General features: G+C 54.4%; 1 protein-coding gene across 1 annotated transcript in view; it reads right to left on the reverse strand.

Moving 5' to 3' along the window:
- LOC133347269 (CSC1-like protein 2) overlaps positions 1-17,718 on the reverse strand; it is a 49,091-nt gene that overhangs the window by 14,035 nt on the left and 17,338 nt on the right. The window contains 16 exon segments of the mRNA XM_061559396.1: positions 652-738; positions 1,859-1,965; positions 3,341-3,494; positions 4,022-4,144; positions 5,043-5,179; positions 5,445-5,556; positions 6,644-6,724; positions 7,651-7,724; positions 8,724-8,832; positions 9,889-9,940; positions 10,432-10,574; positions 11,628-11,665; positions 12,596-12,683; positions 13,189-13,221; positions 13,537-13,616; positions 15,656-15,977. Of these exon segments, the coding sequence (XP_061415380.1) occupies positions 652-738; positions 1,859-1,965; positions 3,341-3,494; positions 4,022-4,144; positions 5,043-5,179; positions 5,445-5,556; positions 6,644-6,724; positions 7,651-7,724; positions 8,724-8,832; positions 9,889-9,940; positions 10,432-10,574; positions 11,628-11,665; positions 12,596-12,683; positions 13,189-13,221; positions 13,537-13,616; positions 15,656-15,931 (1,694 nt within the window). The 5' untranslated portion in view covers positions 15,932-15,977.

Consider the following 17,718-nt stretch of genomic DNA (forward strand, 5'->3'; position numbering starts at 1 on the left):
GAAAGTTCCTTTCCTTTGTGGGGTGATATCTGGGACAAAACGCGGCGGCGAGTGCGGTCGGCTGTGGCGGGGGTGGCGTCAGAATGCGCGGAGTTCGTGCCGTTAAGTTGCATGACTCGTGTCGGGCTCAACTTGCTGTGTGGCAAAAATATGCCCGATGAGTGGAAATGGCTGATAAAACCCCTGTTTGGTTATGGCTCCACAAACGTTGTAATGTGTGTACAGCAAGTCGCACGCCAGAAAATCAGCGCTGTTGAAGTTACTGATTGACCACCGTTTCGCCATCGCTGGGCCTTGATAACAAAGGTCGTTTGTCCTCCGTGATTACCAAGTGACGTTTCACCGCGAGATGACGCCTGGCGGTCACAAGGTGACGTCCAACGTGATGACGCCGTCGGAAGAGTCGGGGAGGCACGGCGCGCATGCCTCCACCGCCAGAGGGCAGACTTCGAGGAAAACTCATTTTAGCACTGGTTTTTTTTTTTACAAGTTTGCCTAATTTTCTATCACGTAAGTCTGCAAAAGCAACACGGCGTTATTCTAACATTTCGGACTTTTGTCCAAGCGTCTGGATGAGGCTCATCGAGGCCCCCCCACCTCGCGCACGGAGCGAATGCACCAACACTGTCAACCTCAGTGCGGCCCACCGACCTGGTGAGCCCGAGCGAGGGCAGGATGAGAACCATGAAGATCAGGTAGAAGTAGCACTTGTGCATGGTGGTGCGATTCTCGGTCGAGCTGAAAAGGCGGACACAGAGAAACGTGCCCGAGGTCAGACGGAGCAGCCGCGCGAGGTTCGGCGAGCCAAACCAAAAACAGCCCGAACGCGAAAGCCACGGGCTGGGCTCGCGAAATTATTTTGAAGATAATTTGAAGAAATAGTTTTGACTTGTAATGTGCTGCCTCGCTGCGGTTTCGCTTCGCCCCTCGCAGAGAGAGAGAGAGAGAACGACTCAAGAAGATGAACCACAGACGAGCGGGAGAGGCAGCAACCAGTGAAAAATTCCCTCCCCCCAATCTCTGTGGTCTTCTATATATTGAAGGTGTTATTAGCCAATTCACGAGCACAATTTTACAATCATACATTGTCTGACCGATCGCAGAGGCAAAACAATGTTTCCCGAATGTCCACATGAAGGCTTGCTTAAGTTTGCGTACAGATTCCAGTCGGTTATGGCGCGTGAGCAAAATACTGCGGTACGTGAAGGATTTGGAAGGGACACAAATCAGCACGTTGTATACGTGATGGATCGGTGCAGGTAGAGGTTTTCAGCAGTATCGTTTTAAATATTCTTTCCACCCCCGGTTAATTTTAAATATATTTTTTGGTAAATGACATGAATTGTACCTTAACAGTCGTTTTTTTATATAGATATATAAAGTGCTGTGTGGCATGTCTAATTTTGGATGGCACGAATAAAATGTCTTGTACAGTACATGCAAATACAAAATTGTGAACAAAATAAAGTGACGCAGGTAAAACAGTTGAGCCGATGAAAGTTTCCTTCAATTATTCTTCACACAACAGAGCCGAGATGGATCCCCAATCACACACATTTTCCCACGTCGATATTCCATGAAATGCCACGATTTGTGACCAAGATTCTACTCCAGAACAATTTAATCATTGCGGAGACTACAACGCCTTTACTGGCGGCTGCAGGCTTCACTCGAACCAGTCCCGATACGTAGCGCATCGACAACCGACGCGCGTGTGTGCGTTGCGACTCGGTGAGCACAGCAATCGCTTTTCAAATTGACGCGTCGTCGCACGTCCAGGGGAAGAGAAGCGCACGTGGAGCGGAGCAAGTTTCTGGACATTAGGAGCAGCAGAGGACGGGGGGTTGAGGGCGCGCACCGGGTCCAGTGCGACTCGAGGAAAACGGAGTAGTAGACGAGGAAGGGCAGCACGGCGGAGAAGGCCCAGAGGAGCAGCGTGGGCAGGAACTGGGTGACGATTGGGCTCTGTGGACCATGCAACACCTCCGATTAGTACGGCTGGTGAAGTACGGTATGAAAGAAGTTCAACATACATCCATACAGACACCGTATATGCTATTATAAAAAATATATATTTTACGCGAGCATGGGGAGAGAGACATGCAAACTCCAAATATACAGGCGTCAGGGTCGGGATTGAACCCACGACCTCTTGCGTACCAGGTGAGGGAGTTAACATCTCGCTGCCGCTGCACCTCTTATGTAAATACATGTACATCATCAGCCGTCGCCATCTCTCATGATCTTGCGATGCAATGATCTGTTGTCAAATGCCCGCCAGCACACGGACCAATTTCATCGCTCCATCTCCGTTGTGGAAGTCCTCTTGAACGTATTCCCTCCGTAGGCTGCCACTGTTTCACGCGTATCCTTGACCGACCGTGACCGCAGCTTCTGGCCATATGTCGCGACCGGGAATCGTAACTGGCCACTAGATGGCGCAACGAATACAACAAAAATAAAAGTCGGTTCTTGAATCAATGTGACCACGAATCGCGACAATTCGTTGGATCGCTGGGGCGCAGTGAATCGCTCCATGCCTACAATGTAGAGTAAATGTCTACAATACAAGAAATCTTTGTCTTCAAGGTCTGAGCTGGCCACCGCCGAGCACCTGGGTTCCAATACCAGACGGCCGCAAGCGAATAAAACCACGTTCTTTAAGTCTAGTTAGTCGATTGTCTCAGCCCGTCACCAATGGCTGCTGCACAAAACAACTCCCATCACATTAAACCTGATTTTGAGATTCAATCGGCTAAATTCCAGCGCTGAGAATGATCAATTGTACTGTCGTGCGCCGGACATTAACCTCTCTCTGTAGTAGGGCGTGTGGGAAGTATCCCATAACTCGATTTGGGTTTACAACTAAATAATCATCGCTCCCATACCGCAAAAAACGTGGCAGGACCCTCCTGAATTTTTTTTTTGCGAGACTCGGATGAGGCTTCACACTGTGAGGCTCTCCTAGGTAAACAATCGGAATAATCATAATAATAAAACCCTACTCTGTGTAGACCCAGATATCGTTTGAAGAGATCTTAGAGATATCTCTGAGTCACGTAGAAGGGAAATAATAAAATAATAAAAATAAAACATAATGAAATACAATGTTTTATTTGTATTTGTATTATTGTATTATTTCCCTTCTACGTGACTTTACCGAAAGATGAATCCCTGCAGTCACGAAAACTTTAAATCGAAATATCTCTGTGATATTCGCTTTTTACTGCATAGCCAGGGTAAGCTTTGGGGAAGAAAAAAAATTCGTAAAGAAATCAAACGGAGGGAGGAGGAGAGGCGCGCGTGGGGCTGGTGGTGGCGGGAAGGAAGCGGGCCTCACGTTGAGGCTCTCGATGGGCTTGGTGACGTTGAACTTGTCCATGGTGTTGACGATGATGGCGGGCGTGGTGAGGAAGAAGAGCAGGAGGAAGAGCAGAGCGTTGAGCACGAACACGCGGCACCACCACATCAAGCCCTGCACCTGCAAGTTCTCCCTGCGGTCACCAGCAACACGAACGTCACGAAGACGAGCTTGTCAGGGCCCGAGCGACACGCTCTTACGATGCACAACGAACGCACATGAAGCACGTACCGAGTATATCACCGACAGAAAGAAAGTGCATTTCTCCACTTAAATTTTTATTTTTACAAAAACTCGTCCCGTCAGCCTATGGATCTTCCAGACCAAAGTTGTGCACTTCCAGAACAAGAGCCGGTGGTCCTGGAAGCAACGGCTTGTGGACCTGACGATCAAGGTCCATTGACGTGGCGATTAAGGATACCATGGATTGTCGACCCGAGGTATCAGGAGATGACGGTTTGTTGGCGTGGCGATTGTGCACGCACGCTGAACTTCTTCCGCACCATATGCAACCGACCATGCTAGTCGGAGGAGGATCAGCACGGTTGGCGGACGACGGCTCGTGATGGAGGAGGTTCTCGAGGTGACGGCGTGCGGAGCTCGTACACATAAAACTGACGAGGAGCCGCGGGGGTGTGGGGGCGGGGGCAGAGCGCGTACCAAATGATGGAGTTGGGGTCCGGGGCGTAGCGCACCCTCCAGCTGCTGGCGCCGAGCTCCTCCGAGAGGCGCGACACGTGCGGTCTCCTCCAGCAGCGCAGCAAGTTGTAGTCGGCCAGGATGCTGCAGCGCCGTTGGACAGGGATCAAGGGATCAAACAAACACGCGGCTTCATTCCACGGAGCAACACCTGCGTGGCACACGGGGCCCGTGGCACCGTGCCAACCGATGGCCGCTCTCGCACACAAACCTCTCCGGGGGGAGGAATTTCCACGCGCCACGAGGCAAATCACAAGTGCACGCGGAACGGCGCGCGTTCAATCATTAAAACCGATGTTGAACGTTATGATACTTGAGCCGCGAGAAATTGCATATCATCATAAGGAAAAGTAAATGAACACCACGATTGTTTTCAATGGTGAGAATCCGACTGCGTGTGCCGGTTGTGTGATCGGTGTGCCCGGCCAGACTTCACTGGCGTCACAGTAAATTATCACGGTCATCACTGTCATCATTCTCCTCTTAATCCGCTGCCTGGATGAACGCCTATCCCGGTCGAAAACATTTACCCATGATCCTTTGCAAATCCCTCTCACACACACTCTTTCACTGTCTGTTGGGACACTGATCAAACAAATCCACCTCCACAAGCACGTTGTGTTTCTGTGCCAAGATGCCGAATGACTTGTACACAACCGTACTGTTCCCGCTGTTGGCCAGCCTCCACTCGTTTATCTCACGGCACATGATGGCCACTCAACCACGGTGCCCATCTCCCAACAGGAGAGGACAACAGTGCCAGTGGTGGTGTCGGGGTCGTGGTGGTGTCAGCGTGGTGACAGTTTCGGTGTTGGCTCTGGTGGTGTCAGCGTTGTGTCGGTGTCGGCGTTGTGGTGGCATCGTGGTCATGTCAGTGTTGTTGCGGTGTCATAGTGGCGTTGTGCCGGTGGCAGCATCGTGGCCATGTCGGTGTCATGGCTGCGCCGGTGTTGTGGCGGTGGTGGTGCGGCGTGGCACTCACTCGGACGTCGTGCGGTCGTCCTGGAACGTGACGAAGGCCATGCCGAGCGGCTGTGAGCGCACCTTGCTGCGCTCCTTCTCACACTCGGCGCTCAGCGAGTTCTTCAGCCCCTTGTAGTGCTCCACCGCGTCCACCTCCTGCGCGCACACGGACGTAACGTAACATCATAATTCACGAGCTGTGAATGATGATTGTTTTATTATCAACCAGGACGATAGCTCAACGAAGTGGCTTATCGTGTGGAAATTTACAGCGGCCAAATGCTCTCAATGCCCGTTTCTAAATGCGGGGGGGGGGGGACCCCAACTATACAGGCGTCAGGGTCGAACCCATGACCTCCTGTATACCAGGCGAGACAGTTGACATCTCTCCACCACGGCGCACCCTCCTCCCACCGCTCACCTGGTGGTTCCCGCAGCATTTGCAGCAGCACAGGTGCCCGCACGGCCGCGGGTCGATGGTCTCTCCCTCGGGTCGCACGTCGTAGTACTTCAGAGCCTTCGCCACCTTCTTCCTGCGCCGCAGGCAGACGAGACGGGGGTCAGAGCGCTGTTAGCAAGCGCCTAGTAAGGCCCCGCGCACGGGCACGGTGAGGCGAGCGACACTGCCGCTGCCTCCGGTTGCCACCTGTCACGGCTTTGCCAGGATTTCTCTCGTTTTGAGGCACCTGTCCAGGGAAAGTCTCTAAGTCGTCCTGGGATATTAAAGAGTCCTGTTTTTTGTCGGTTGTTTAATAAATATAACGCTCATGTCTATGTCCCCTTTTTTCCCCCGAAATTCTGAGATTGTTTGTACTGAACGCCGGTGACGTTGTCGACCGCAAAGCCTCCGAAGCGGGAACACGTTTTAGGCCGAGTTAACCTCGAGGAGGAGGCGGCTATCGGAGATTGTCACGTGGCGAGAGAAGCGGCACAGAGTCGAAGCACGTGGGGAGAGAACGTCAGGGCGGCCGCTCGCGTGCGATCGCGGTGACCTTTTCTTGGCTTCGAAGACGACCCCAGGGAACTTGGGGGCCCCAGGCAGAGCGACGAATGAGACTTGGCAACTCGCACGGCTCGGAAGCGAAACTGTGCCGCCTCGATGGTGGGGAGCATCGCGACGCATCTCCCCAGACGCGCACTCACAAGCGGTCCGCGGACAAACGCCCACCGAGCCAAACACTTGATCGTGTGATTGGCCAAACATTCCAATGGAGGCCACCCCTGAAAGTAAGTCTCGGGGCTCGGAAAATTGAAATTATTATTCTTCATTATCGCCTGCTGTCACTGTTTATCCACTGCTGGATTAAGGCCTTTTCATGCCGATGCATTCTTAGGATCACAGGCGGATCTTTTGGGGGCCGGTCCCGAAACAAGAGCAACTATTTCATTAATTGCCTCTGGTAAACATCAATAAAAAAACTACTTTAATTTGGAGTCTCAAGGTTGGGGGGTGAGGGGGGGTGGTGGGGGGGGCGACTCCCCCCCCCCCCCGCAACTCCCCCCACCCCTCCTCCCGATGTGCAACTGCTGCTCCGGATAGCATGGCAGAGTTAGTCTGGAGCGGGTGGTGGTGGTGGTGGTGCTCTCGGTGCTGGGCGGGTCCCCCAGGGAGGCTCTCACCGCTCGCGGTCGAGTCGCACCAGCTTGGAGAGGTTGTAGCAGAACTGCACCTGGTTCACCTTGCACGAGGGGTACGCCTCCCTGTGCATGCATGGTTACACACGCACACACACACATTAATATACAGACACACACGCACGCGCACACACAATCACACAGGTACGCACACACACATATTAATACACAGACACACACACACAGAGACTATCATAAGAATCACACACACTAACTACACAGACACATATTAATACACAGACACGCCCATACACATGAATACACAGACACACACGGGACACGCACACGCATGTAGGCAAAAGCAAAGACAAAGATCCCCCGTATAGCCTTAACAGACTGTAGGGGCAAGTGCTGTTAGCGAGCACCTATAAAGGCCGGCACGGCACACCAGGGGGTGAGTGGCCAGCACCACGCCCGGCAGCCTTTGTTTCCCCAGTGGCGATGTTTAAACATTGCACCAGGTACTTATTTGAGGCTGAGTCGACCTAGGGGAGGCCCAGGACCGGTTCAGATAATCGTTACTGGTGTTTGCCGTGAGCGGGAATCGAACCCAGGTCGCCATGTTCGTAGCGCAGCGCGCTAACCGCTACGATACCGCACACGCACACATAAATAAATATAGACATGCAGACACACATGAATACACAGACACACAAACACAAAGATCCCCCGCATAGCCTTTAGGAGCAAGTGCTGTTAGCGAGCACCCATTAAAGTCGGCGTGGTATTGCCAGCACCGTGCCCGGCCACCGTTGTCTTTTCGGTGATAATGTTTTGCTGTTTACACACAACACTAGGAGTCAACTTATGGGCCGTCCATGGCATGTTCAGAAACCAATTTTCACTATTTATCTATCCACGGACGATTAGCACGGTTTGTCTACGTACGGTGCGAGAGAATTTCAACGCACGTGCAAGACCGCTTTGATCGTAGCTCAGTGTGCTGACCACCTAAAAGCCCCCCGGGGTGGCACCACCTGGCCACCACTCACTGGAAGTGCTCGATGATCTTGCCCTCGTCCGTGACGTCCTTGCGGATGTTGAGGATGAAGATGGTCCTCGTGACCTGTGGCGGCAGGAGGAAGAGCGCAGGGACCAGCTGAGATCAACGGAATCGGTGGGTAACAGCCCTCACGTGGCGTTGTTGTTGATGTCGTTGATTCCTAATGTGCCACGTTGATGTTATTATTACGGTTACAGAATCCAGAAAATAAGAGATGGCTCTCACTTTCATACTCTTCTCACGATCCTCCTGTACTCGGAGCACTAAAAGTAATCCGCTTTTAATATCCTCTAAGGTTTACATAATATTCTGCCGAAAGAATTGCATTCATAGGAGCACAAAGTGAAGTGTTAGAGCAACTTTAAATTAACCGTGTTACTCTTCTGTATTCGTTGCTCCCACCTTCTTCGCTGTCGCTCTCTATTATACGTCTTCTGAACTGCTTCTGCAATCTCAATTCAATTCGACGTGCATTTGTTACCCAAAAATAAATCCCGTGTAGCCAGTTACCCAGCTAGCTTCTGTGAGGACTCCGGTCAGGGTAAGTCCCCCCTCGCCATTCCCCCTCGCCATCGCCCCCCCATCCTCCCCCCCATCCCCATCCCCCCATATCTCCCCCCCCCCATCTCCCCCCCCCATCTCCCCCCCCCCCATCTCCCCCCCCCCCCCATCTCCCCCCCCCCCCCATCTCCCCTCCCCCATCTCCCCTCCCCCATCTCCCCTCCCCCATCTCCCATCCCCCATCTCCCTCCCCATCTCCCCTCCCCCATCTCCCTCCCCCATCTCCCCTCCCCCATCTCCCCTCCCCCATCTCCCCTCCCCCATCTCCCCTCCCCCATCTCCCCCCCCATCTCCCCCCCCATCTCCCCCCCCATCTCCCCCCCCCATCTCCCCCCCCCCATCTCCCCCCCCCCATCTCCCCCCCCCATCTCCCCCCCCCCATCTCCCCCCCCCCCATCTCCCCCCCCCCATCTCCCCCCCCCCATCTCCCCCCCCCCATCTCCCCCCCCCCATCTCCCCCCCCCATCTCCCCCCCCCATCTCCCCCCCCCCCCCCACGTACCAGCTCCTCCTCGGCGTACTGCAGCGAGGCCGTGTGCCTGCGCATGAGCCCCACAGTCATCAGCAGGTACACGATGGCGAACGTGATGTGCAGCCACAACAGCCGGTCCCTGCACAACAAAGACAAAGATCTCCTGTATAGCCCTAACAGACTGTAGGGGCAAGTGCTGTTAGCGAGCACGCGCACACACACACGCGCGCGCGTGCACGTGATGGGGACATTTACCATCAGTGGGGGGGATCAGGGACACGCAGGGCTCCCCCAAAGTTGGTGCCACATTATTAGGAAGCCACTTTTTGTTCGCACGTTTTTGCCTCGAGTACGAATACAGACTTGACTCCTTGGAGCAAGGTGTTTGGTGTTTGAACATCTTCACCTCCCATTCTATTGGCAGAAAGGGTAAAAACCGATTCTTATGACCGCATGGAAAATGTATCGTCGTACTTATTCGGCTTTAAAAATTATTTAATTGAATTCAATGAATGAGAATGGATTGTTGTTGTTGTTTGATTGAGGCGTGGCACACTCTTTGTTGGGCACGTAAATAACCGGTTCAGATGTCACTCGCCACTGATGATAGCCGCGGCCAGCAGTCGAACTCAGGTCGCCAGGTTCTTGGCGAAGTGCGCTAAGCACCGCGGCTCCGCTCCCGCCTGCAGTGGCTTATTGTTTTACAATCGGCGTCTCGTAAAAGAGCCTCCCGGTGACAAGTGCCAAGAAGAGCGCTCGCAGAGGCTCGAGTTTACGGGTTTTAAACTTTAAGTTATTTTCCGAAGCATTCCGCTTGCCGAGGCACAGCTAATCCGGGCCTAACGCATTCCGTGTGTGCGTGGCAGAGCAGGGGAGGGGGGGGGCACAAAGGGGGGGGGGGGGCACGTCCCTGGCACGGAGAACAAAGCGGGCAGTGTTTGCACTTCCTCGTCTCCCACTCGCTTATAACACTCACGCATCCGATCATCCAACCATCTATCCACCCAGCCACCCATCCAACCAGCCATCCATCGACCCATCCATCCACTTACCCGGCCAACCTTCCACCTCACCTCCTCACCCATCCATCCACCCAGCCACCCAACCATTCACCCAGTCACGTAGTTCTCCACCCAGGCCCTCAACCACCCACTCACCCAGCCAGCCACCCTCAATTAAGCACCCTCGTACCTACCCAGCCTCCAGATTAGCGATGGTCGTTCTGCCAAAGTTTGTCGGGGAATTCCCTGTGAAATGTGATAAACAGAGAGTGCGCGTTAATTGGGACGTGACGACATTCGTGATACCCATGACAACGGTGGCAATCACGATGACGACGATGATAACGATGACGTTGATAATGATGACATTGACCAATACAATAATTCAACAATGCAGGCTTTGCATTTTGTGCACGTACACCGATAGGCAACCGCTATCGCCGTACCTTCACTTTAGACAACAGTAACAACAGCTACGTGACACCGTGAGGACAGATATTGGTGAGAACGCCTGGACAAACAGGAACAACAACAACAACATGAACCCGAGCAGTGACTGTGACCGTGACCTCGCACACTGAAACCATTGTTCACGATTTTAAAACAACGGGCACAGCAGCGGCAAGCTGGAGAGAGAGATTCCCGGTTGGCTCAGCGTAGCTCGGCATCGCTCGTCGCCACACGTCGTCACACATCGTCACACGGCTTCGTCACACGTCACACATCGTCGCTCGTACCCAGCAGGTTCCCGGAGAAGTTGACGGGCAGGATGATGGCGAGGGAGAAGATGCTGGCGACGACGAGCAGCGCGATGATGTGCCGCTGGAACGACAGGTAGTGCACCGCGTCCGCGCCGCACTTGTACTTCACCTCGTCATCCCTGGGTCGAGCGGGAGACGAGGGGACGGAGGGAGCGACGAGGTGGAAGGGACGGGGCAGAGACAGAGCGCGCATCGGGTCTCGTTGAACAGGTTGCCCAGTCGCCTAGTTGTTCGAACGAGCGGCGTTTACTCAAAATAATTGCTTTGTTCAAATGTGTGGAATGAATAAAGATGTGCACATCTTTCCAAAGAACGTAAACTACTCCCAAGCAGGGCATAAACGTGCACGCACTTCATATTTGTCCTGATGAATGCATTTAGCAGGGTGAAAAACCAGCCTCGCGAGTGAAGGCCTTCATCCAGCAGTGGATTTAGAAAGAGCTGTAAATTACATGCCCTCGGCCATCTCATGCCTGCCCCTTGCCTCTTGGTGTGGTATCATGCCGAGGATGTGCAAGGGTGGGGGGGAAGGGAGGGGGGACCCCCCCTGCAACATCTCTGATCAATTCACCACCGCCATCTCCCAGCCACCGCTCCTCCACTCATCGTGGCGACTCGGCCGTGGGTAACGTCTTCCCTAGCACCCTCCGACTCTTCGGGAGAGCGAGCGGATACCGTGCCCCCCGTTGAAAGTATTATTATTATTGTTAACAACCACGGCTCGGCAATGTCCTCCAACAGCCCGGCACTCATCGCCAAACACTCAGGGCCCAACATCCATCACCCACACCCGAGCACAAAGACCCGTATAGCTTTGACTGTTGGGGCAAGTGCTGTTAGCGAGCACCTATGAAGGCCGGCATGGCGCACAAGGGGGTGGGTGGCCAACACCGCGCCCGGCCACCTTTGTCTCCCCAGTGGGGATGTTTACACACCGCACCAGGTAGTTATTTGAGGTTGAGTCGACCTAGGGGAGGCCCAGAATCGGTTCAGATAATCGTCACCGGCGATGGCCATGAGCGGGAATCGAACTCGGGTCGCCGGCGTCGCAGCGCAGAACGCTAACGCTACACGGCATCACCCACACACCGAGTTCCCAGCCCAGACATCCGTCTGTTGCGATTCGCAGGGCGGTACAGAGGTGGTGGGAGGTGGGGGGGGGGTGAACTCACTTGATGCGGAAAATGGCCGTGAGCCAGGAGCACAGACCCTGTGGTGGGGGGAAGAGACAAAGCGACGCGTTAGGCTCCAGAGACTCGGAGCGAACGGAACTCCACGTGGAGTCACGACGGGGGGAGGGGTGATTACCACTCAGAGACGGACGGACGACGACGACGATGATGATGATGAGAATGATGATGGGGACAAGAATGATTCGGATGATGATACAATCAATAGTGAGGATAATGATGCTGATAATGATGACGATGAGGGGGCGACGATTTATAACGAGCGCGATGATTTCAGTCACGAAAGTGAAGCCAATGACATTTAAGAGGTCAAAGATATTCACAGCCACTGATGTTAGCTCCGGTTGAGGAAGAGAATTCGGCTCACCGGGTTCACGATAGTGTGATGCGCTGATCACTGGGCCAAAGTCTGAGTCTTGAATTGAACGAAAAAACCTTGAATCGCGAAAGTGAATTGCTTTGCAATGAGGGTAAATCATTACCCCGATAATTCAGTACGGAAAAGAACAAAAAACGAAAATGCTTTTTTTTCCACACTGCGGCACAGCTTTGTGGCAGCTGTGCTGCTGCCTGCCTGCCTGGCTGCCTGGTGCGATGTCAGCTCGCACCGCGCGCTGTTCGGCGCCAAGTCCGACGTTTCGCTGCACGTGCTGGGAGCGACTTCAGGAACTGGATTTTTCCATGAGAAGCCCCCCACCCAACACGCGGAGCGAACCACACAGACATCGCGCGGTCAACGCGCGGCGCGACCTCGTGCAACCCTACTGGGCGTCTGTGAAAAAGAGCTTTACGGCTCATAGGATTCCCCCAGCCTAAACAAATATTCTTGATTCTGACTCCGATGACACGTCGGAGAGCTCCTGTTTTCCATTTCCAGACGGCTTCGATTGCTTATTGATTCATGGTTTAAGTCGGGCCCAGGGCGCGCGAGCGTCGTCACCGCACCGCACCTTGTCCTTGCTCTCGTAGTCCGTGATGCTGTACTGGGAGTCCAGGCGCTCACGAGCACCCCTCTCCTCGTAGAGACCCCCGTGGAAACTGCACGCACGCGCACGGACACACACACACAGACACGTGAACACACGAGGACGACGACACCCGCCACCTCCGCAACCCTCCCCCCACTGCTACCGCTGGTACGGCACACCGTGGGGTGGTGTGACCAGAACCGCGCCTGGCCGCCTTTGTCTCCCCACTACTGACATTTACACACCGTGCCAGATACGCATTTAAGGCGAAGTCGAGCTGTGGTGAGGCCCATGACCCGTTCGGATATTACTCACCACTAATGTTTGCCATGGGCGTTAATCGAACTTGTAGGGCTATGCACTCGCCATACACTCACTCACGCAGACGCACAAGCACGTGTGCATGTTACGAGCGCAGCCGTCAGCTCACACGACACGCCGCACACGCGTGTCGATGGCGGTACACGTGCACACACGTGCACGCGCGCACGGGCGAGATGAGCAGCTTGTGCGCGTGTCGCCGGGCAAAAATGTAATTGAAAAAATGAAAGTCAAAATAAAAATGGAAAACATACTCGTAGTTCTTCCAGCGGCCATGCACCAAGGGTCTAAATGAAAGACAAAATGAATATAAAACAAAATAAGTGGGCAGTGATTTCATTATTAAGGGCAACAAAAACAACCGTCCGACGATCCACACATCCCACAAAAGCTCAATGTGAGGATACAAAATAAACTTTAAAAATATAAAATTAGGCAGTCTCTCGCGAAGCAGCAGGCCCTCACATGGTCACAGGCCATGTGAAATTAAGTCGTGGGCTGTATCTGGCTGATCAGCCGTAGTGCGGTGTTAGTACACCACGTGGACTCGTGTTCGGTAAATCAGACGGTCGATGGCGCGTGACGGAGTGCCGCCCCCCCACCGATCGTTGTCGTTGAGAAGCGCCAGGCGCCCGTAGTCCCACGCCTTCTTGCGCAGCACGGAGAACAAGAGCAGGAGGAGCTGCAGCACGGGGAGGGAGAGAGCGAAGGAAAGACGGAACCGTCAGACAGGGCTATTCCATACGCGTCGTCTTCAGCAAGCAGACAAGAGATTCTACCGCGGAGGTTTTTTTGCACGCAAAATCTCCGCACAGATGGGCATAGGAATCCGCTTGGCGTACGCTGCCATCTCCTGGAAACCTTGCAGCGCAGTAGATTTGTACGTTTCACAAATCTCTGCGTGTCAGGGCTCGTGACTCTTGTTGATATATGCATCGGCAGCACGATGCACCTGCTGAGGGAGTGGAGTCAATTTATTGTCGCGTTTTTTTTTTAATTCGTGAAAGCGGCAGGGCTCACGGGGCGCTCACGTCGGCGTGATCGATCGACTCGCGGGAGCTCGTGTTGGTGGAGGGGGGGGGGGGTGACGAGGGGGGGGGGCAGGCACGGTGCTAATTTCCAAACGTTAATAAGGCCGTCACTTTGCTTTGCCTGCCAATAGTTTCGCGCGTCCGCGCATTTTTCTACAGCAGCCTTTTAGCGAGATTAAGCGAGCGTTGCCGAGATTAGGCGAGCGTTGCCGACGGTAATTGCACCGACTCGGTGAAATCTCTCCGCTCGGGCCCCTCCGCTGTCTTCAACGCTTTCCCCAAAGCCGCCCCCCCCCCGCCCCAACAAGCCGACTGCCCCCCAGCGCTAAACCAGCAGCGTCGTTTTTGTCATGGTGGCAGGCCACCACCCCTCGTTTCCGCAGGACCTAACCAAACTTCCAATTAATTGCGGAATTTTGTTGTAGCTTAATTGTGAATTGTTGCATCATTTCATCACTCAACGCCTCCTGCTGATCACGGAGCAAAGCGATGGGCATGAGACTTAAACCGTCTACAAATTGTAAGCACGGTTGGCAAAGTGGTCGGCACGCTGCGCGAAAAACATCAGTGGATCAAATAGCGACTCAATACCCGATTCATATATACGAAGGAGGGGGCCAATCCTCACAGCGACGCACCACTCCTGATGCAATCATCGAGCTCAAACACCTCCATGTATTGAGGAACTCTCATTGGTCAGTTCAACCCCCAATGAAGTTGAGAGAGCTGTTTGGAGCTCAAAAGAACTCACAAACAAACGCCAAAGCTCCCAGGTTTTGATCTTCCACGAAGCTCATGGTCCACCCTAAACCGCATCCGCACAACAATGGCAGATGCGGATATCGGATGCAAACATTTAAAATTAACAACTCTCCAGCGTGCGACTGCGGTCATCCAGAACAGGCCAGACATCATATGATAACGCAATGCCCGATCCACAAATACGAAGGGAGACAACACAGCGACGATCCACTCCTCCGCTACTCCTGATGCGGGTACCTGGGCTTGACCACCTTCACGTGAGATCGCCGTTGTTGCTCTGCGTCTACATCAGCCGTACAAAGAGGAAGTGGCGAGCGGTGTCTGAACGGTAACTGAGATTCCCCCTTCACCAACCCGCGTGGACCAGCGTGGTGAGGTTTTAACAACCCCCATGACTGACACGGTGGAGGAAGAATGCCTTAACCCAGCAGCACAGTGGCAATGGGCAGTGAACTTTGAATAATACAGAGTATAAGAGTGTACGAGTACACATCCTAGCATGCACATTTATGACCATGGCAACCACAGAGTTGTAAGTGTAGTCTGTAATGACAGCAACTTAAACGGACTTGGCCCAGGTGCGACGCGTTACGTAACCGTCAATTAACTTAAATTTGAACCAGGTGAGAGGTCACCAAGGCTAAAGGACTCAGTTGTGCCTGTTCCAGCGACTCGGCGGTAAGGGTTGGTGGATCACGCGCACACGTGTGCCAGACTATACTGCCGGGTAGGGAGCGGGGGTGGGTGGCTGTTCAAGAAAAGCTCCCTATATTTTAACCGAAGGTGGAAGGAGATCGAATCGAACCGGCGACTTCCGAGGCGCAGTGCGCTAGCCCCTTATGCCCCACGTCAGCGTGGCTAGGCGGCTCGCGTGTGCGTGCGTGCGTGCGTGCGCGTGCGTGCGTGCGCATTGGGGGGCGGCGAGCACCATCCACAGCAGGAAGTTGATGCCCAGGACGGCGACGACTCCGCCGAACGGGGTCCCCTGCAGCACCGAGCTGCGACCCAGCGTGCCGAAGCACTCCTGGGACTTGTTGGGGTGCGACGGTGCCGGCACGAACGGCACGAGAGGAGACTCCTGTGCCAGCTCCCCTCCCGCCTCGAGGACTTGCGGGGCCCGGACCCACGGCCCCGACGCCGCCGCCGCCGCCGCCACGCTGAGCCAGGTCGCGCCGCTCGTCAGAACCGCGGCGGTGATGTGCATCGCGGCGGTCGCTACGCCATCCGTGAGGGCGGCCACGCTCGCAGTGCTGGGATGGAATGGGGGGGGGGGGGTGTGCGGGAAGGGGGGGAGGGCGGGGATAGCGGAAGGGGTAATGGGTAGTCGTCATTATCGTTGTCATCATCATCACCATCATCATCGCCATCGTCGTCGTCATTTGAGGCTAATTCGACCTGGTAGTGGCCCATGACCGGTTCAGACAATCGTTACTGGTGTTGGCCGTGAGCGGGAATCGAACTGGATTCACCGGGTTTGTAGCGCAAGTGTGATAACCGCTACACTATCGCTCCCCATATATACATACATACAAACACTCATTCATGGAACTGGCCAATCATCCCATGGCAGGATCGTCCTGGAAAAGACTCTTCACCATCGACGAGGCTTTCCCAGGTAAATAATGGACATTAGTGTTGTTGTTGTTGTTGTGCACTGGTTAGCGCACGACGCTGCGTAGCCAGCGACTTGAGTCCAATTCCTGGCCACGGTTGTCACCAGCGGCCAGTTACATCAGAACTGGTTCTGGCCCTCGCCCAACCTGCACCTCTGATCATCACGGTTGGCTACGTACGGGGCGAAAATAGTTCAACATACATGCGTACGTAAAGAGGCCTTTTATTCAGCAATGTACTGGCAAAGAACTGTAAACTCTTTGTATTGCAGACTGAAATGGAGTACCATTGCGCATATACCAGCACGCACGTTTATAAACACGGCAAACACAAATCTTCAAGTTCAGTCTTCAGCGAAAGCAACTTAACCAAACACGGTGCGGGGAAGCCATCATCCAGCAGCGGATGATGGCTTCGGACGATGCTGACAACGACGCCGACTACTGCCGCAATTCGACTTTGCGAGGAGCTGACGCGCCCCAACCGCTGTGCCAACACAGAGCGCTAACCGCTGGTGTGCCGCGCGCCCGGAGTGCGTCGACGGGATCTTTGTCGCAGCGCGACCACTCTCTGGAAACGGCGCGCATGCGAGAACGCCCGCTGGCTGCGAGAATCGCCAACCTTGCAGGTAGACTTTGTCCCCCGGGATAGGACGCCGATGCCCGCGGCTCAATTAGCCGAATTAAAAGTGCGCTCGCGCGTCTCGTCGTCGTCGTCGTCGTCCCCTCACCCCCACCCCGGTGAATCAGCCGAGCGGAGCTGCCGTGGGACGCGGTGGGGGCGGTGGCGCACGAGGGACGTATCGTTCATCCCGACCGACGGGCAAGGGCAACGAGCGTATGGGGGGGGGGGATGGTGGGGGATGGGGGGGCGGGCACGAGCGGCGCGGCGTGGCACGGACCCAGCGGGGGGCTTTTAGCCAGAGAGGAAACGGCGCCCAGCTGATGCGAGCGTTCACAAAAAGTACGACCGCGGAGGTTTCAGTGGTTGTGCCGAATTCAGCTCCCGAAGACAGTCACAGCACCGCGCACTTTCAGGTGCGCTTCTGCAGCCCGTCTGGAACGCTCTTTCCTTCCGATATTCGTAAGCCACTGAAGCTATGCACTTTCAAAGAAAGTTTTTTAAAACTAAATTTTTAACAACTGCTTTTTGTGTTCAGTTTATTGTCCTTCCTCCACACTTCCAGACTAGCACGGTTGGCTACGTACGGTGCGAAAGAAGTTTAACATACATACAAAGAAGCCAAGCCGCTGGCACACGAAGCAAAACGTCGGATTTCACGCCAAAAGGCCCGCGGCGCAACCTGAAAGCTCCACGGAGAGCTACGCGTTAAGGGTGTTGGGCGGAGGTGGCCGGGGGTGGTTCAGGGGATCAGAG

The sequence above is a fragment of the Lethenteron reissneri genome, chromosome 25, assembly GCF_015708825.2.
Source record: "Lethenteron reissneri isolate LAM-NWPU_2019-01 chromosome 25, ASM1570882v1, whole genome shotgun sequence".
Taxonomy (NCBI): Eukaryota; Metazoa; Chordata; class Hyperoartia; order Petromyzontiformes; family Petromyzontidae; genus Lethenteron; species Lethenteron reissneri.